At 34.6% G+C, this 20,481-nt stretch overlaps 4 protein-coding genes across 4 annotated transcripts in view; 2 read left to right on the plus strand and 2 right to left on the minus strand.

Moving 5' to 3' along the window:
• Positions 1 to 2,386: 2,386 nt before the first annotated feature.
• Positions 2,387 to 3,698, plus strand: LOC119832490 (probable tubulin polyglutamylase TTLL1). Its single transcript, XM_038356155.1, has one exon. The coding sequence runs from the start codon at positions 2,394 to 2,396 to the stop codon at positions 3,696 to 3,698; it is 1,305 nt and encodes a 434-aa protein (XP_038212083.1). The 5' UTR covers positions 2,387 to 2,393.
• A 3,588-nt stretch (positions 3,699 to 7,286) lies between these two features.
• LOC119832572 (probable tubulin polyglutamylase TTLL1) lies at positions 7,287 to 8,591 on the plus strand. Its single transcript, XM_038356240.1, has one exon. The coding sequence runs from the start codon at positions 7,287 to 7,289 to the stop codon at positions 8,589 to 8,591; it is 1,305 nt and encodes a 434-aa protein (XP_038212168.1).
• Positions 8,592 to 8,694: 103 nt separating this feature from the next.
• On the minus strand, positions 8,695 to 9,990 carry LOC119832491 (probable tubulin polyglutamylase TTLL1). The gene has a single exon (XM_038356156.1). It carries the CDS (start codon positions 9,988 to 9,990, stop codon positions 8,695 to 8,697), a length of 1,296 nt encoding a protein of 431 aa, XP_038212084.1.
• A 1,146-nt stretch (positions 9,991 to 11,136) lies between these two features.
• The window catches only part of LOC119832337 (transcription initiation factor TFIID subunit 1), an 18,897-nt gene continuing 9,552 nt past the window's right edge, over positions 11,137 to 20,481 (minus strand). The window contains exons 19-35 of the mRNA XM_038356001.1: positions 20,193 to 20,361; positions 19,760 to 19,871; positions 19,312 to 19,511; positions 18,881 to 18,965; positions 18,617 to 18,753; positions 18,339 to 18,512; positions 17,301 to 17,585; positions 16,420 to 16,564; positions 15,603 to 15,733; positions 15,313 to 15,475; positions 14,833 to 14,975; positions 13,991 to 14,159; positions 13,115 to 13,171; positions 12,935 to 13,027; positions 12,347 to 12,486; positions 11,807 to 11,911; positions 11,137 to 11,510 (exon numbers count right to left, since the gene is read on the minus strand). Of these exons, the coding sequence (XP_038211929.1) occupies positions 11,436 to 11,510; positions 11,807 to 11,911; positions 12,347 to 12,486; positions 12,935 to 13,027; positions 13,115 to 13,171; positions 13,991 to 14,159; positions 14,833 to 14,975; positions 15,313 to 15,475; positions 15,603 to 15,733; positions 16,420 to 16,564; positions 17,301 to 17,585; positions 18,339 to 18,512; positions 18,617 to 18,753; positions 18,881 to 18,965; positions 19,312 to 19,511; positions 19,760 to 19,871; positions 20,193 to 20,361 (2,383 nt within the window). The 3' untranslated portion in view covers positions 11,137 to 11,435. The remainder of the gene's footprint in view (positions 11,511 to 11,806; positions 11,912 to 12,346; positions 12,487 to 12,934; positions 13,028 to 13,114; positions 13,172 to 13,990; positions 14,160 to 14,832; positions 14,976 to 15,312; positions 15,476 to 15,602; positions 15,734 to 16,419; positions 16,565 to 17,300; positions 17,586 to 18,338; positions 18,513 to 18,616; positions 18,754 to 18,880; positions 18,966 to 19,311; positions 19,512 to 19,759; positions 19,872 to 20,192; positions 20,362 to 20,481) is intronic.

The following is a 20,481-nucleotide window of genomic DNA, read 5'->3' on the forward strand; positions in this document are numbered from 1 at the left end:
TAGAAAGAGAAAATCTCGACGACATAATATGCCTGCTAGCAAGCTCTCGACCACTTTCGCATTATAGCGAAGTACGTACCTATATCTCGTATAAATAACTGATGATCAAGATAATGTCTTAATTATAATCTCTATTTATGACATTTCATTAGGAGGCAATCGAAATAACGATTTATTTTGATCTGGTGGGAAGAAATCACCATTATGCAACTAAAACTCAATACACTCACGCAGAGAATGTGTAGGAGTTATAAGAGCAGTATATATTCTTTTTTGAAGACTTCATCGTAATGTAATCGATTTATGTCGTGCAATCCGATAATAATTCAGGTACTTGTAACGTTAAATTTTATGTACTATCTATTCATACTTAAATATATGTAATCATTATAATAACAACGACATAAAACTATCATAAAATTTTCATTTAATTTCTCGTGTTACATACATTTAAAAGAGCCGAATTAATGCTATAAATAATAGAATTTAAGTTATTTTCATATATTTTTATCTGAAATTAATGTTTTAAAATGTTTATTCTTTACAATAACTAAAATCTAGATCTGATTGTTAGCAAATTCAATAAACAAAAGAGCAATACTAATAAATCGTAGAATTGTCTTTGAACATGGTATTGCAATTATAGCACACATTTATCTCCAAATCTATGTCGTTATGCTCAACGAAGCACGTAAATTTATATGCATCCACAGAACTTAATCATAATAATGGTCTAAGTGTATTTGCAAAAATGTATAATCTGTGAAAGGAAATTCCCGGGAAATTCTTTTAGGTTATGTTTTCCTCTTTTATATTTATTTGAAACGTTCGCATAAATTCTATATTTTTTTGATGAGGCTCAACAAAAATCGAGTTTGAATGAGAAACATTTTATACAGCTCTACATAAATAATTATTAATATACGAGTTGAAAACTTAAAAATTAGAAGCATCTTTTCGACTTAAAAGTTCTTTTGATTATGTAAATTATAATTTGAAAAATATATACAAGTGTTCCATTAGAATTAATGACCAGTCCTGTCAAAGTAACATTGCGAAAGAAATATTTTTAATACCAAGTATTCTAAATGTGGAGGATATGAACGGTCGCTGGAAACTCGTGCAGAATACTTATTACTTTTAAGAGGAATAAGTGGGAGAGGTGTTTACATTAGAAAAATAAACATTTTTAAGGACTGACGCTCAAAGGAAGTTTAAATGTTGAAAACTACCGAGTAATACCTACATATTTTTATAGAAATTAATACTTTAATATCATCATTATCATCATCAGCCCATACATGTTCCCACTGCTGGGACACAGGCCTCCTATGAGGGTTCAGGCCATAATCCACCACGCTGGCCAAGTGCGGGTTGGCAGATGTCACATGTCGTCGAACTTTTGATTCTTGGACATGCCGGTTTCCTCACGATGTTTTCCTTCACCGTTTTAAGCAGTGGTGATGTTATTCACATGTGCAGATAAATTGAAAAATCAATTTATTTGTTGCACGCTCGCCCCGGTCTCGAACTCCGACTTATCGATTTTGAAGTCCGAGGTTCTCACCACTGAGCCACCACTGCTATATACTTTAATATATAGGTAATATAATTTAATGAAGTTAAACAAGATTGGAATGTGGAATATAAAATGTATCTTTGTATTAATTAAAATTATTTGGGAATGAAATTTTTTTGTACATAATTATTTACATGAATTTTCGTTGGTTAAACTAGGTCAAGTTGCAATTGCAATGCAACATTGTTATCAAAAGTAAAATTGGTAATCTTAACGTGTCTTAACGAGATACAGTTAGTATTTAACTAGTTCCGGAGCCTAAGTTTTCTTTACATTACACCTGTAAGATTATTATGTCAATAAAGATTTTATTATTATTATATAACACAACAATATTACTTAAACATCATTCAATATTGGTTACCTAATAATCATTATAAACGATATTTTTTTCTTCTGAAAATCAAAAATCAGTCAGCTGGAAATTTCGGTACAAGGTACAAGTAAACAAATGTTTTAAATAAGAGCTATGTTTATAATCGGCCAATTGACGTAAATGAGTAGAAAGCAAATAACACATACATAACACACGTAGGTTTATTATTAGGTATTGTATTTAACAAAAGCGTAGACGTTACGTGCTTTGTTCAGTAGATATAAGATTAATTCATGTTGTTTGAATCTATGCAACGAAATTTAACTTAATAACGAAGTGGATACGATGTAATACTAAGTTTAATTGAAAGATTACTGTAGAGTGAACGGCGCTCATAGCAATGTTTAATCAATAATCACTTCGAAACGGGTTGGCGCTCCCTAGACAAAGATACAAACATGTTTATGTAAGAAGCTGCATTACTTTGATACGGTAAACATGAACGCGGATACTAAGAAACTAATATCAAATCAGTATGGAAGGGTAAACGTTCAACCGATTGAAAGATGCAGAGTTAATTTCTGCACGGACTTAGAAAAGTCAGTTCTAATGAGTAACTTTGAGAGACGTGGCTGGAATCAAGTCGGACCAGACGACGAATGGAACTTTTACTGGGCGTCGACACAGACTTGTAGAAATCTTTTCAGTGTTGAAAGCGGATATCGCATGAACGACAACCAGATTATCAATCACTTTCCTAACCACTACGAACTATCAAGAAAGGATTTATTAGTGAAAAATATCAAGAGATATAGAAAAGAATTGGAAAGAGAAGGCAGCCCATTAGCAGAAAAAGCAGAAGTGACCCTACATGGTGGACAAGTGGTAAACAGATATGTTCATCTAGATTTTATTCCGGTTACGTTTGTCCTCCCTGCTGACTACAATATGTTTGTTGAAGAATACCGCAAGTCGCCTCAAAGTACTTGGATTATGAAGCCTTGTGGCAAGTCCCAAGGTACGGGAATTTTCCTTATAAACAAACTCTCAAAGTTAAAGAAATGGTCTCGCGAGGCCAAAGCTCCATTTCATCCACAACTTAGCAAAGAAAGCTACGTGATATCGCGCTATATCGACAACCCATTGCTTATCGGCGGAAAGAAGTTTGATTTGCGTTTATATGTTTTGGTAACATCGTTCCGACCCCTAAAGGCGTATATGTTCCAGTTGGGTTTTTGTCGTTTTTGTACTGTTAAATACGATACGAGTGTGACAGAACTTGATAATATGTATGTGCATTTGACGAATGTGAGTGTGCAAAAACATGGAGGTGATTATAATAATATACATGGCGGGAAAATGAGCGTTGAAAACTTGCGCTTGTATTTAGAGGGAACGAAAGGAAGAGCAGTTACGGAGAAATTGTTTGCAGCTATGCAGTGGCTTATTGTTCATTCTTTAAAAGCTGTTTCGTCTGTTATGGCGAACGATCGACATTGCTTCGAGTGTTATGGATATGATATAATAATAGACAATCTTTTAAAGCCTTGGTTAGTGGAGGTCAACGCGTCCCCTTCATTAACATCAACTACAGTTAATGATAGAATAATGAAGTACAAATTAATAGACAATATTCTCTCCGTGGTTTTGCCACCGGATGGTATACCTGATGTGCGTTGGAATAAAGTGCCGAGTCCAGAAGCACTCGGAAACTTTGACTTGCTTATTGATGAAGAATTATTAGAAAAAGAAGAATCGAACAGTTCTGGGCGCATGATTAAAAGCCATAAGAATAGAAGTTGAGTAAACATTATTATACAAATTCTAATAAATAGCGCTTTGTTTTTTTAATATTTAAGGAAATATCCTACTTTAGATAAATAAAGGATCTTTCAATATCATAATTATGCATTTCCACAACACTGCTTTGTTCATTAACCTGATGGAAAAATGAGTTAAATCAAATAAACATCAGAGTGAATTGATTTTTTATTTATTTCCTTTTATTAGTTCATCTTGCAGCAGTTAATATATAGTTTATTATTGCTTCAATGCATTTTATATTTACAGCAGCATTTAAGTACAGCGTCTCGATGTATGCGTGCGTATACACCATGCGAAATATTAAATCATCATTTCCTGTCTTCATTCTGTACTTCTATTAATAATACTTATTATAAAATACAAACTTATCCTTAATAATTTGAATTATCAAAGAAATCATGGAAATTAATCATTAAAGAACAAAACGAATAAAACGAATTGTACCTATATCTAATACAAAACATTGATAATTTCGCACAGTTATACCGAGATTGATTCAGCTATTTCATCGTTCTGTAGTTATTATTATTTTAAATAGTCCATACGATCGAAACATCGCAGTAAAACTGCGATGTATGTTTGAAATCGCCCTCTAAGTTCACTCAATAAGTAGTCACTATGCGAGCAGTCTGCTAATTTACATTTTAATGTTCGCCGTCCAGGAAAAATATCACCACTCCGCTACAAGCATAACTTCCCTGGAGTGTTCTATATGTTAAGTAGGCAACACAACACCGCTTAATAGTGCAAAAGTTTCATAAAACACCGGTATAACTCACGACTTATAAACGTGGATTAACCCCATTACGGAGGTTAAATTTCACAGCGCTATATGAGTAACGGCGCTTAGACGGACGGCTGTTAATCATAATTCTGTGCGACCACGATACTTAGAAAGAACTATTTGTAAAAGAGTATTATGCGAAACAATTTTCCGAGAAATGCACTGTTTTGTATTAGTTGTAATTCACTATACACATATTTATTGAAAAATAAGAGGTACAATGGGATCACACAGGAGGCTCCAGTTTCAAATAAAAAAAAAGTATAATAATAGCATAATACCCAGTAAAAAGTTATCAGATAACAAACATAAAATCTACAGTCGAACTAAAATACTCCTTCTTTTTTTAAAGAAGGTTACGAAAATCAGGAATATTACTAAAGATATTACTAAATATGGTTATACGAGAAAAAATTTAAAGCAATGGTGGCTCAGTGGTGAGAACCTCGGAGCTCAAAATCGATAAGTCGGGGTTCGAGCGTGCGGGAAATAAATTGATTTTTCAATTTATCTGTACATGTGGATTACATCACCACTGCTTAAAACGGTGAAGGAAAACATCGTGAGGAAACTTGCATGTTCAAGAAGAAAAAGTTCTACGATATGTGTCATCTGCCAACCCGCACTTCGTCTAGTAGAAACATATATGGGCTGATGATGATGGTTATACGAATCTTTTTTAAGACTCCATGCTTGTTAATTAAGTAATACTTTCATTAACCTTTAACATTTTTATCAGTCAACGTTTTTAAATTACGTTTAAAAGATTTTTTGACCTTAAGCCAGAATTAGAATTGAGCCCTAAAAACATCATTTAGATTGTAAGAATACATAAATAAAATAAGATTATTTTTTTACGAATAAACTATTTCACATATTAAATACTATTACGTTAAATGCGTTATGCACTTAAATGCTATGTAGATCTGAAGGTTTAGTAATGTCACAGATAATATAATATTAGTCTCCTTCAAAATTAAGCTCTATAAGTTTTGATAGAAAAATATCGACACGAATTATGCATGCGACCATACAGTTTAATTAACTTTTATGCTAAAAAAGTGTCATATTTATTATATAAATCTTTTTATAGCCGAATTTGAAAAGTTAAGATACTTTACATTATGTTATTCATACCTTTCAAAATTCAAACAAAACAAAAATATTAACCTCATTTCAAATCCATTTCATGATACGTTTATGTATTTTTATTGCTTTTCTACTGTTATAAATTAAAATATAATGAAATTTCATTTCATGACTTACTCCACAACATTGCAATCTTCGTATAAATAAAACGAGAGTACGATTGTTTACTTCGCTTATTTCCAATGCGGAATCGCAAAATACCAGATGAATCGGATTTGAATTTATGAAATATTTTCAACGCAAGTCGAAGGAATTGTAATGGAGCGGAAATTGTATTCAATTGGACATGCCTTCGGCCATTGAAATTCCCAAGATTGTAATCGCTATATGAAAATTGAGTAACATGCGACGCAGGTTTTAATAAGTATTTGCAAAACGTGAACTTTTTTTACAAACGGGTAGTTTTTGTGTGAAAACATTAAAAGTATGCAAAATTTTTCTTATTATAATATTAGTAAAAATCCATCTGAATTTCTATGGCATTGATGGGAAATTTCGAAAATATAAAAATCTTAAAAGCCCGTCCATTTCCATGACCTTTTTCGCATTGAATTGTAAAAGTCGCGGCCTTAGCGGGTATTAAAGAGGTCGCAATAAAGGTTCGTTTTAATAAAATACAAAATTCTCATATTTCGGTGTCCATGATAAATGTGTCTTACGTTGTGTTTAGGAATATCCTATTATTTTCTACGTAAAGCGCTTATTTTAAAACTCAAGAGATCGTTGATTGCTCAAGTACTAATAGGAAAATTGTAATAGATTTTTAGCAAAAAACAAATCCGCCTTCCTTTTTTATTTACGTCTACACCACAAAACATATTTTTAATGAAATTTAGTATGAAGGTCGTTTGAAATCCAAAAAAGGATATTTTTGGGTAACCATGTGGGTAATCCCCAGGAATATCTATGGTTTTCTTTACACAGACGAAGACACAGGTGGATAGCTAGTTCATAATAAATTCACCGGTATTCAAACTATGTTTACCTCGTTTCCGCTAAGTAAAATCGAGGCTAAGAGCTAGGTAACATGAAATGTTATAACCAAACTGGATTAAAGCAATCTGTGCTAGTTCTGAAGTCAGAGAACATTACCTAGAACCGGAACTCCACGTATTAATGAATCGGCGAACTTTGGAGAACCTAGCACAGCCTTCGAAAACGGTTATGCCTAGCTTACAGCTCGTGCTGAAACTATTAAATGGCGTAAGTTAGCTAAGTGTAAGTATAACCACACTTATTTATGGCAAGCTAATAATAAATCGTTAATTCGCAACTTCTTGCGCCATTATGCACGGTTTTTGAAATATGTAATTACTACGCGGTTACACAAAACTTTGTTGTGTGGTTGTGGGCATTAAGGATTATTTTTTTAAATTTTGTATAAAAAATATGTATTATTCAACTATACATCTGTAAAAAGTATTTAGTTAGAAAGTTAATTTATTTATAGAAGCATAGACTACCTAACAACGATAATAATTATCTGTTAAATATGTTAAAGAGACATTTCGAAAGCTTTTTTTTCCATATAATGGAATAACATCTTGCTAAAAATGTTTTGTAATTTTATATTATTTATTTAATTTTTTATACGTTCGTTTACTTAAAGCTATTTAATTTTCACCGTCTATAAAATGGCTCTGGAGAATAAAAAAAACTTGCCAACCGCTCACAACAAACACCTGATGCCAACGCCCGAAAGGGAGAAAAGAGTCACTTATTGCACGGATTTAGAAAAATCAGTAATCATGACCAACTTCGAACGACGGGGTTGGGTCCAAGTAGGCCCCGAAGATGAATGGAATTTCTATTGGTCTTTTACACAAAATTGTCGCAATATATTCAGCATCGAAAGTGGATACAGAATGAATGACAACCAAATGATAAACCATTTTCCAAACCACTACGAATTGTCAAGAAAAGATTTGTTGGTAAAAAACATTAAGCGGTACCGAAAAGAACTGGAACGTGAAGGAAATCCTTTAGCCGAGAAAACAGAGGTCACTCTACCGAACGGACAAATTGTTACACGTTACATCCACTTAGACTTTATACCCGTTACTTACGTTTTGCCGGCGGACTATAACATGTTTGTAGAGGAATATAGAAAGTCCCCGCAAAGTACGTGGATTATGAAACCCTGTGGCAAATCTCAAGGGGCCGGAATTTTCTTGATAAATAAGCTATCAAAACTCAAGAAATGGTCTCGCGAGGCGAAAACTCCCTTACATCCACAGCTGAGTAGTAAAGAATGCTATGTTATTTCACGTTATATTGATAACCCCCTTTTGATCGGAGGTAAAAAATTTGACTTGCGGTTGTACGTTTTGGTGACATCGTTTCGCCCACTGAAAGCCTATTTGTTTCAACACGGTTTTTGTAGATTTTGCACTGTGAAATACGACACAAGCGTCACTGAATTGGATAATATGTATGTACATTTAACAAATGTCAGTGTGCAGAAACACGGTGGGGATTACAACAGTCTACACGGTGGCAAAATGAGCATACAAAATTTCCGTTTGTACTTACAAGGGACGCGTGGCCGATCTGTGACAGAAAAGCTATTTGCTGAAATACATTGGCTTATTGTGCACTCTCTTAAAGCAGTCGCCCCTGTGATGGCCAATGATCGACATTGCTTTGAGTGTTACGGATATGACATCATTATTGACAGTGCATTAAAACCATGGTTGATCGAAGTGAATGCATCCCCCTCCTTGCAATCTACGACTCACAATGATAGAATTTTAAAGTACAAACTAATTGACAATATCGTATCAGTCGTTGTGCCTTCCGGCGGTATCCCAGATGCAAGGTGGAATAAAATACCTTCCGAAGAAGCGTTAGGAGATTTCGAAGTCTTAATTGATGAGGAGCTTATTGAAAGGGAAGATATGAATTCGCGCTACAATAAGTATCATCGATTCAAACAATAGATGTATTTAATTATTACATTTTTTAACGTAATTATCATAACAAAAAAGAAACATTTATATTATGAATAGAATAAAAATTAAAATGTTAAATTTTCTTTTAACTTTATTTCCTCATTACATTTTTAGAATCTTGATATAAATCCTTCTCTGTATCTTTATGCAGAAAATCTTCATTTATGAGTATTTCAAAATCACCCAATGCTTCAGAACTAGGACATTTATTCCAACGCGTATCGGGAATTCCATTTGGTGGCAAGACTACGGACAACAGGTTCTCGATTAAATTGTATTTCAATATTCTATCATTAATAGTCGTTCCAGTCATTGATGGCGACGCATTGACTTCGATGAGCCACGGTTTCAAATTATTGTCAATTATGATATCATAGCCATAGCATTCAAAACAGTGTCGATCGTTAATCATTATAGGAGCTACTGCTTTCAAAGAATGCACTATTAACCATTGTATCTGTTCGAAAAGTTGCTCGGTGACTGCTCGACCGCGAGTTCCTTGCAAGAAGAGCTTTAAATTCTGTATTCCCATTTTGCCACCGTGGTGTCTATTGTAATCTCCTCCATGCTTTTGAACACTAACGTTTGTCAAATGAATGTACATATTATTGAGTTCTGTTAAGCTCGTGTCGTATTTCAACGAACAGAATCTACAAAATCCGTTCCGAAACATGTAAGCTTTTAAAGGGCGAAAAGATGTAACAAGAACGTAAATCCTCAAATCGAATTTCTTTCCCCCGATCAAAAGCGGATTATCTATGTACCGTGATATAACATATGTATCTTTGCTGGTAAGTTGATGTTGTAAGTATCTTTTTGATTCCCGGGACCATTTCTTCAATTTCGATAGTTTATTTATCAAAAATATTCCAGCTCCCTGAGATTTACCGCAAGGCTTCAGAATCCACGTTGTTTGTGGTGATTTCTTATATTCTTCGAGGAATATATTGTAATCCGTAGGTAAAATGTATGTCGTGGGAATGAAATCTAAATATAAATAGCGGCTGATGACCTTGCCATCGGGGAGTTGTATTTTGGTTTTATCGGCAAGAGGGTTGCATTCTTTTTCCAATTCTTTCCTGTAACGTTTTATATTTTTTACGAGCAAATCTTTGCGTACTAATTCATAATGATTTGGAAAGTGGTTAATTAGCTGATTGTCATTTAACCTGTAGCCACTTTCTAAATGGAAAATGTTTCTGCAACTGATTGTATTGGACCAATATATATTCCAATCACTTTGGGGGTTCACTTCCTTCCAACCCCTTCTTTGAAAGCTGTTAATTACAATAGATTTATCGAAATCTGTACAAAACCGTAATTGATTTTTGTCCCGTAGATTTATAATTTTACCATACATACTGAAGGGTTGTTTTGTAGTTGCCATTCCTATAACAGCTATTTTTTATGATATATTATTAGGTACAATAAAAAAGACATCTGTTTTTCAACCACCTAGATTTTAAACTTAATTATTAATATATTTAATTACGGTTAAGCGGTTTTTAGTCTTTTATTTGAAGTTTCAAGGACAGACCCTTTATAGAAAATTTGCAGATAAAATATTTTATACAGAGTTTAGTTTCATACGCTGTTGTTGATAAATATAGTTATATCTATTTTCGTTTTCTCTACCGTCATAATGTCCACCAAAATAAAATAAATTTTAATTTAATATAGAATTTATATTTCCAAACAATAAAAACGAAGTCTTTAATTTCTAAATAAAAACTAATTTTAATATTTTTTTTATAGAATATTACATAAATTGTTACAAAAAAAACAGAGGACAATCAATTGAAAGGAAATCCATTGTATAAGTTAGCTTACCCGCGATTTGGAGATTGTTAGAAACGGGATACTAATTTTTACAATAATAATACAATATTCACACGTGTAATCCTTTTTTAACAATTTTACCCAAACGAATGCTTACATCGTATCAACTAAATAAAACGCGCTATGCCGTTAGCCGTGATAATAGTATGTACTTGAAAAAATCTTATAAATAAAGTTTTCATGAGAATAATGTATGCAAAAAAAATATTTTTAATTTATCGATAATACAGTAGGTACCCTCATGACTTATTACTAAAATGTAGTTATAGTATAAATAAAAGCCTAGATCACATACGCGTGACTTGATTTATCGTTTATTGTGGGAAGATAACGCAAATTCTCGCGGAAAAGATAATTTTAATGTCGCCCTACAGCAATCCGGAGGATAATGATGAAGCAATAACATTGTACTAACACTGTAATAATAACTTTTCGTTTTTTGCTATGGCGACATTAAACCTACCTGTATTCTTGACTTTTATTCTTCATACATCGGTATTTATATAGCAATTTATAAATGAGGCCTCACTTGATGAACCTCTATACCACAAATTTAATTACGGAAATATCTCCCATCGGTACCCCAAAATGTACATTTCTTCAAATACAGTGAATGATTTCAGTGTTGTACTGTGTCAGGAGTCGTTTCGAAAAGTGCTCAACACAAAAGATTACATAGAAAGTTTATTTTTGATGTAAGTATATAACATATAATAGGAAATAGGATTTATAATAGGATGGATGACAATAGACACACACACAACACACAAGCACACACCAAAACACAACACCATTACGGAATTCATATGTATATAGTGATGAAATTTTCGAGCGATTATAATCAAAATATACGAAACAAAAAGAACGTGAATAAAAAGTTCGTAGAAAATTAATCTTAATTTATTTTAGTTTTACTTAATTTTATTCAACAATCTGATAAAAAATACTATTTTAATATGCAAGTACATAATATTTGCAACAAGTGAAGCTCCTTCAGAACCACAGTCCATCTTCCGGCTCCTCCTCACTGTCCGTGACTTGTAAGTCGTCTTGTATTGCAGGATCGGGCTGTAAATAAGGAATTTATTTTAAACGCGTATACTAGGCAGTTCTAATGAACGATACAATAGACTTTTAACGTTACAAGTATACAAAGACATTTTAGCGACCTTTTTATAGGCGATTTGTTTATAACCAATGTCTCCTTTCAACCAACAAAGAATAACATCAACCCAACAAAACAAAACACTTCTAATTTTCAAGCATATTACGAATAAGATTGCATCAACATATATAATCGCGAGCACGAAAACATATGAGCATAAACAATTTGAAATCAGTTGAAAAAACCAATCGGGACACACCTGCCAATTCTCTAGCGGTTCTTCCTTGAAATGCGGCGGCTCCCCGGACATGCCTGGCAAGTCCATTGGGGGCTCCATACTCATGTCCGGTTCTATTGGCTCCTCCTATACAAGACAATTCATTATAATATACCAATTGGATATAATTAATGTGAATACAAATGAAAATAACAAAGAAAATAGACTCAAAAAATTGTGTAAGCGCTTGATTTGACACAAATAATCCATGCACCGTATCAACTTATCATTGCTTGAAATGCAAATTTTATACAACCATATAAAAATATAGCCATTTTCTTGAGAAATTTTGAAAGAATAGAAAAAATTTTATGATCACGAGGCGGGAAATTTTTTTTTCTTGTTTGTTTTTATGTGAGTATTTTAAACGTTTGGAAATTAAAGAACTTTTAAACGGATTTTAAACGCGATTTTTTCTTAAAATTACCTGACGTTTCAAACGTTTTACAGCAAGGGTGTCACGGGGAGACAGAAAAAGTGTAAAATTTCTAAAAGAGTCTCTAATATAATAAAGAAAAATACCTTAATAGGATATGTATAGTCCATACTATGTTGATCCAGGTCGACCAACTCGTCAGAAGCGTGCGGCGGCTCGTCCGGTATTTCGCGTTTGATCGGGAAATCGGCCGGATTGAAACTAGGCCCTGCACCCGGGTCGTCTTCTGGTAATAAATAAATATATAAACGCCATATTAATGATAAACGATTTTGGAATCATCACTAAGAACCGATCGAATATATTGTATGTTGTATATGTTGTGGTTATATAGCATTATCTTTCACTCACACACACACACTATCAAGTTATTTAACGTAAGAAGAAACAACGTAATAAAAAAAACTTTTTTTTTGTTTGTCTTTATTTCACGACGCGACGATATTTGGGTCTGCAGATAATTAGGCTACTGCGCTAAAACATTTCATTACCATGGGAGCTTCCTATTACCACGCGGCCAGAGCCGCGGGTTTTAATTTCTAAAGCCAAGCGCGGTTTTTAAATTCAACCGTCTATATTGTAACTTGTAACATTATTATGTAACAATTTACAACAGTATTAAAGATAAGATATTATAATATGTAAGAGTAGTTAATTCCAAACGGAATACTAACCAGATTTAACAGGCAGGTGCACCGTGGTTTCGGCCACATCTTTTTGCTCCACTTCTTCCAGCCCAGAACTACCACTATCAGAATACTGCAAATCTGTAAAAATGTAATTAATTTAAAACATCACTTTCTTATGATTACAATATCATATTAATAAAAAGTTTTATTTTGTGTAATAATTACCATCCACTAAGCTATTTTGATCCTTCCTTGGACGACCACGTTTCCTCGGCGTGGCTTCTGTAATAACAACATAACATAAATATATGCAAAATCATGAAATAACTTTAAGGATTCATAACTTTTATATATTACACTATCAATGTGTAAAAAATATAGGATAGACTAAATATGGCTATGCATTAGGTGTACCCTTAACAAATTCAACTTAATACACACACATCAACAAGCAGGTATATTTTATAATATTTCATCAAATATATAAAAAAAACTATGAATAATAATTATGTGGTAAAATAAATGGAATAATGAAGAACAAATTAAATAACAATATTATTGTATTTTTTGTCATGTCACAACTGAGCCATTTTTCGGTGTGATTTCTACGTCTGTAGATAGTTAGAGAGTGATATAAGCTTTAGAAGCGGTGAAACTGTATATAGTAGTCGAGCCGAAGCGTGCTCGACTACTACATACAGTTTCACCACGCACGAATTCCAGGCCAGTTCGCACCGAGGAAGTACCACACCCACACATAAGACCGGCGTGAAATAGTAGCATGCTAATGTGTTTCGTTCGGTAAGTAGGGGAGCCGGAGGTCCATACAGATTTCCTTACCCTTCCCAGTCCTTTCATTTATTCCACTCGACAATCCTTTCTTAATCCCTTTCCAAATTATAGTCGGCAGACCTTACGCTTCGTCAAATGTTCATGGGCGGTGGTAGCGCCAACCATCAGGTGACGTACCGCCTTCATTCCCGACAATGACATAAAAAAAAAACTTTTCACTGAAACAGTTTTTTTTTCACTTTTTAATGATACATCCTTCAACCACGAGTTCAAAGCCGCGGGAAACAGCTAGTCCAACAATAAACTCACCATCCGTGGACGTAGACGGTGTGGGCTTGTGTTTCCGCGGCCGGCCTCTGCCACGTTTCTCGTCGCTAACCGGCAACTCTTCCTCCGTATCGGATACGTCCGCCTCTTCCAACATCTTCTGCTGCACTCGGGCTATATTCGCTTCCAATTGGCTCACGTGCTCGTCAAACTGTGGGAGATTTCAGTTATAAGTTAACAAGAGACACGATTGTTTATCCACGTCTATAATCAACTTAATCAATTTAAAATAATATATCGGAGATGGGTATATATCGCTATCTAAACTATATCCTACTAATCCTACTTAATATTATAAATGCGAAAGTTTGTAAGGATGTGTGTGTGTTTGTTGCTCTTTCACGCAAAAACTACTGAACTGTTTGCAATGAAATTTGGTACGTAGATAGCTGGGCAACTGGAATAACATATAGGCAACTTTTATCCCGATTTCCAACTTTTTATTCCCGATAGTGAAACCGCGGGGCGAAGATAGTATTATAAATGCGAAGGTTTATGAGGATGGATGTATGTATATGTTTGTTACTCTTTCACGCAAAAACTACTGCACCGATTGCAAGGAAATTTGGTACGTACGTAACTTGTTATACCGATAATCAAACGGGATACGGACTTACGGGAGAAACCGCGGGGCGCAACTAGTAATATTATAAAGACACAAGAATATAATATCTTCTGTGCATGTTCGTGATGTTTTCACACAAAAAACTACTGGACCGATAAAAAAAATAATTTCGCCATTAGAAAGCTGGATTTTCAACGAAAACGAAAGCAAAATACGGCAGAAGCCGGGGCGCACCGTTAGTATATATATAACAATTTACCTGTTCCAGGGACTCTTGCGTTACTTTAAGTATCGCCTCAGCTTGCCGCGTGAACTGCGAGTTGGGGCCGTTGTAGGCGCGACAGTTGTCCACCAGCAGCTGTATGTCGCGCAGGAACTCGTCGCGGCTGTGGTATTTGTGCGCTTCATATGAAAAAATAATTATTAGTTTCGATTTCTATATTCAAAGTGAATCGAAATGTTAGATTTCAATTTACACGTTTTCATTTTTTAGTTAATACTTTGAAAAATTACTACTAAAGATAATTGAAAGGGTTTTTAGTATAAGGTAATAGAGATAGATCGAAAAATATATTGGATTAGAAATTATAACATAATCTAATTTGTAAGATTAAATTCGAGTCCTGCCTCATGATAGGTTTTATCTATTCTTTAAGTATTTTTTAATAACGGAATATTAATTATCAAATTAAATATCAAAGTGCATTTTATTTATTTATCTAAATTTAATATTATTTACCTTGAATCTTCTTGCCTATAGTCTCCATATCTATAGGTTTCTTAATAACATTGTAGTAATCTTTCACTTGTTTCTTGTTCACGGGTTTTAGGAAGGGCCACGCCTCGGGCATTATTTTCAATTTTGTTGTCAACAGATTCTCAAATATAAACGACAGAGCAACCTAGAAGAAATTCATTCTCTAAAACAATCTTACTTTAAATGGCATCATAATTATAAAATAGTTGTACTAAGAATATCTCGCAAAGATTAATTAATATAAGAAAAAATGTTTATATTCCATTATATACCTGATCATTATCATCAAGTAGTGGATTAATTTGTTTTTCGAGTTTCATAAATTGTTCCTCTTTTTCAGCTAGCTTTTCGAAGCATCTTTGCATCATGCGCTGAGCGGCCACCGTCAAGCTACTGTTAGCACCTAATAATTGATAAACAATTGTTATGTCATACATGTCAGTAAGTAATATAACGAAATATATTGATATAAAAATATATAAGCTAACAACTATTCAGTACTAATACAATTTATTGTTGTAATTCTTTGAATACAGTGTACTATTATGGTAATTCTACAATTGCGTAAATCGTATAGGCATTGGAATCACTTCACACACACAAAATTCTGAATATACACTGATTTATTGAATGCGACATGCATGATTACATTATATTCATAGTGATACATGTATCTCATAATACGCCAAGTCTATTACAATTAATTCATATTCCACTTTAATTTTTCATCTAAAAAGGGAAAAATTATAATACAAATATGTTTTTTTTTTTATATTTTTATTTAATTTTGTTTGATTGCTGTGTGGAAGTAGAGCACGCTTCAGCAGGAGTCAGGTCAATCCGGAATGTGGAAGTTACCACACGTCCACAAAAGATCAACGTGACGTAGCATGCGTATGCATATCACGTAGGCGGGTTCCCGTATCCTTTTCTCTACCCTTCCCATTCCATTATTTTATACCTTTTCGCATTTTCAGGTGATAACTTTGCAAATAACCATGAGTGGTAACGGTCGTTCTTCTAGTTTGCAGATAAAAATGCTAATTTTAATGCAAAAACAAAGTTGAAGGAAATTAAAACTGAACATACCATTATAGAGATTAGAATTTTCCACAATTTGATTGACGTCTGCAAGGAACTCTTCTCGGCTTTGATAGTGTTTTTGTCGCAAATTGTCCCTGATCGTCTGCAGATCCATCGGACGCGATACAATGCGATAATAATCCGCCACCATCTATAAACATATAAATATCGTAATAGAATCTGTTAGGTTTAGTAAAAAATCATATCTATTCAGCGAACATTACTTTTATTCTTTAAGTTTATTTCAACTTGTGTCTTATGTTTCTTTATTTTTTATGTAAGTACTTAATAATTGTAAAGATTATGTTTTGTGAATAAATGAAAATTCAATCAGTCAACCATGCAAGTTATTTGCTAGTTCTGTGTTTATACAGTTATGTGAAATGATTAAGAATCGATTTATTTTCGACCTATTCATGACTGCTCAACACAGAACACACATATTGAAATGTTTCATATTTCATTCGGCAAATTAATAAATATGTATATGTTGTCTATTTGCCGCTAATGGTATATACTATTTCAATTGAACGGATTGGAAGATTGTAAGGTTACAACTTTTTCGAATGGAGCAGCATGACTTCAACTGACGCCCGCCAGAACCCTTAGGCACTTTCATAGCGCAAATCCGAAAGGTCGCATCTGAAAAGCATCTGAAGCGGAAGCGGTGCACACGTGGAACCAGGAGCTGGAGGCCCATATCCTTTTCGTTACCCTTCCCATAATCCAACCCTATTTTTCTTTATTCCTCTCGTCAATCCTTTCTTAAGCCCTTTTATTTAAAATCGGCAGACCATTTATCGAGCGCCTCTCCAAAACTTCACGGGCGGTGGTAGCGCTTACCATCCAGGCGACCCACCGGCTCCATTGCCAACACACCCTCGTACCTTCGGGTTGACGGGGAAGAGGAAGGGCTGCACGTCGGGCAGGTGGCGCATGTGGTTGAGCACGTCCTCCAGCAGCGAGGAGAGCGTGACCAGCGGGTCGGTGCGGCGGCGCTCGGCGGGCCGGCGCACCAGGTAGTCGCACGGCTCGCCCGCCGTGCCGCGGCGCCGCGTGCGCCCCGCCGCGCGCAGCTCGCCGCGCGCGCGCGCCCCCGCCCCCGCGCCCGCGCCCGCCGCGCCCGCCGCGCCCGCCGCGCCCCCGCTGCGCCGCCGGAGCTCCTCTGCCGACTGCGCACCACGTATATCGTCAAATTTCTCAAACAGCACATTAACGTTAAAAATAAATGAAGCACATTTAAAGTAGTTGTGTGCATGGCTGCCAAATTAAACCAATGAATTTTTTTTTTTTGGCAATAACCACTGCGTCAAAATATTACGGAAGAGCGATATGCAGGAATGATTTCTAAGTACACGTTTATTTAGAATGATAATCGAAAGTCATCGACATTCCTATTCAAGGTTGAATCACGTATGTTGTCTGATGAATAATTAGTAGTTGTAGCTAATATTTTAAGCAATTTATAATAAGATCTAAGAAACAAACAATTAGAAAAGAACAGAAAAAAATTATCACGAGGCGGAATTCGCACCCGCGTTTTTGCCAAACCGTAGCAACGCCTACCCTCTCGGCCACCCGTGATCCCGCCACAGTAATCGAATTTCTTCTACTCTTTCGGTTTCATGAGCCTAAGGGGCACCCCACGCCATCTATTTTAAAAAGGCCGCGTTCCATCGATACAATATTGTAATCATTGAAATAATGTTTCGCATTGGTTGTGATGGTTCTTAATCATCTCAATAGATGGCGTGGGGTGCCCCTTATGCACATAAAACCGAAAGAGTAGAAGAAATTCGATTACTGTGGCGGGATCATGGGTGGTAATTTATAAAGCATTTCAATGCTAAGAAACTAAACATTAAACAAACAATTAGTTTTACTACTCCACCAAAATTTTACTCATTAACCTACAACAAACTTACCTTAACTATCTTCGAGGGTAGAGTGAGCTTAGTGCCCTCGACGTAAGTGAGATCCTCATCGACCGGCTCAATGTCTCTTTCATCCCGATCAGGTGACGATGGGCCTCCACCACCGGTGTATAATGGACATGCTTTGTTCGTACGCATATGTCCCACTTGACCGCAAGCGCCGCACTGTACAAAAAAAATTGCAGTATAAAAATCTTTTGTCTATAGTTTACACGTAAATAATTACTAATTTTTAAGTAAGATGTTATGGAAAGTGTAGAAAAAGTTACCTTTAATTTCAGATCTGGTTTCAATTTAGCGCGACGTCGTGATGGTGTGTGGAGATCGGGCTCCTGTTTTATCTGTCCCAAAGGAATGAGCCCAGGAGACGCGGAACCCACGTCACCTATTGATGACATGCTCATACCTAGAAAATCACTTACAAATTAAAACATAGAAAGTAGCTTTAGTCAAAGAACGGAATAAACATATTTTGTTGTTATAGATATTTAGACATATAATATAGTTTGGATAGAAAAATAATATTCACTCACTGTCGCCGCCAATAGAGCCGGGCACTGAAGCATTGCCCGCCAACCTTTCTCGTTCTTGATTTCTCTTGATACGTCTGAGTTGTTCCTGTTTAAGAGAAGATTTTTTGAATTTAATTATATACAAACTGTAAATTAAAATATATTGCTTCAAATCGAACCATCTCACCACTCATCTTTTAAGTTAACACTTATAGAGTTGATTATCTACTTATGCATCCCGAAAAAAGAATTAAAAAACGATAGAAGAGATGTGTTCATTCATTTTCATATACCCACGCGCGCTGTTACGTTTGAAAAAAAATGAAAATAACAACACAATAAAAAAAATTGCGTTAAAAATCAACCTAAATAAGACCTTAAGTCTTTTCAACTTCTAATTTCTAGATGCTTCTTTTAAATTAAACAAAACATAATACGAGCATAGAAATAACCTGAATTCTCCTCTTTTCTCTTTTCATCTCTTCTTTTTGCGTCTCGTCCATGGTAGCAAATTGTCGAATGAACGCGTCGTCTTTAGTAGAACGGATCTTAGTATACGCTTCTATAACCGCTTGCTTCCTGACCAATTCTACTCGTGTGTACCGCTGGCCGGATGCGTTACGGAACGTCCGGACTATACGAAGTACCCGACCTGGAATCATTTCAACATTTATTACATATTATATTGGAATAATTAAATCTATATAAACAATAAAGTATATGTCCTCTATCTATATATATCTGGCGGTATGTGAACTTCAATACATATATTACAAATCTTATCTGCAAATTATTTTAGAAATATTCTATCACTTCCAATTTAGTTTGTTTGATATATCCATTACCGCACATGAAATGCTTTAAGCAAATTGAAGGTTTAATAGAAATAATAAAAGTTACCTTGATTGGATGACTGTTGATCGTTTTGATTTATCTGTGGCTTCTTTTCCGACTGTCCGAGAATCATCTTTCTCAGCTCCGCTCTTTCTGCCTCTTCCCTTTCTAATGTTAGCTATTTCAGAATAAAAATAACACATTGCTGACTTGGATTATCATTATTTATTTTCTAATTTTTGTACTATTGTGAACAATATCTATATTTTACTCTGTTAGTAAAAATTTTGTTTCCAATATTCAAGGCTCGTTAATAAGTATTTAAGAAATTTATTTATTTTTTCAATTCATTCAATTTCTCAAAATAATTCATATTTCTGTTATTTAAAAACAATAACTTTCTTAGGAAACTATGCAAGAAACACAAATTTCTAAACCATATGATTTGACGTTGATTTAGACTTATGATGATGATGATCAACTAATTATAATTTTAGACCTGTTCCGTAGTCTTCTTGTTCGCCAACATATTCTCAAGATTCTTTCCCATTTCTTCGAGATCAGACTCCTCACTGACTGAACTCTCGGCTTCGTCTGTACTGAGCACTTCAGTACTTTGCAATACGCGATTCTGGAGCTCGAATATACGTTGGCATTCTTCTTTGTATCTTGATGGACAATATAAGCAGTAATTAGTCATAATGTTAGCGTTATTTATTTATTTATTTATTTATAATGCTTTATTGTACAAAACAGAAAGAATAGTTTATACAAAATATAATATGGCA

The sequence above is a fragment of the Zerene cesonia genome, chromosome 15 (genome assembly GCF_012273895.1).
Source record: "Zerene cesonia ecotype Mississippi chromosome 15, Zerene_cesonia_1.1, whole genome shotgun sequence".
NCBI classification, from domain to species: Eukaryota; Metazoa; Arthropoda; class Insecta; order Lepidoptera; family Pieridae; genus Zerene; species Zerene cesonia.

What these genes read in the sequence shown, in the direction of transcription:
- LOC119832491 (XM_038356156.1), bottom strand. Translation starts at nt 9,990, where the DNA reads ATGGCAACTACAAAACAACCCTTCAGTATGTATGGTAAAATTATAAAT.
- LOC119832572 (XM_038356240.1), top strand. Translation starts at nt 7,287, where the DNA reads ATGGCTCTGGAGAATAAAAAAAACTTGCCAACCGCTCACAACAAACAC.
- LOC119832490 (XM_038356155.1), top strand. Translation starts at nt 2,394, where the DNA reads ATGAACGCGGATACTAAGAAACTAATATCAAATCAGTATGGAAGGGTA.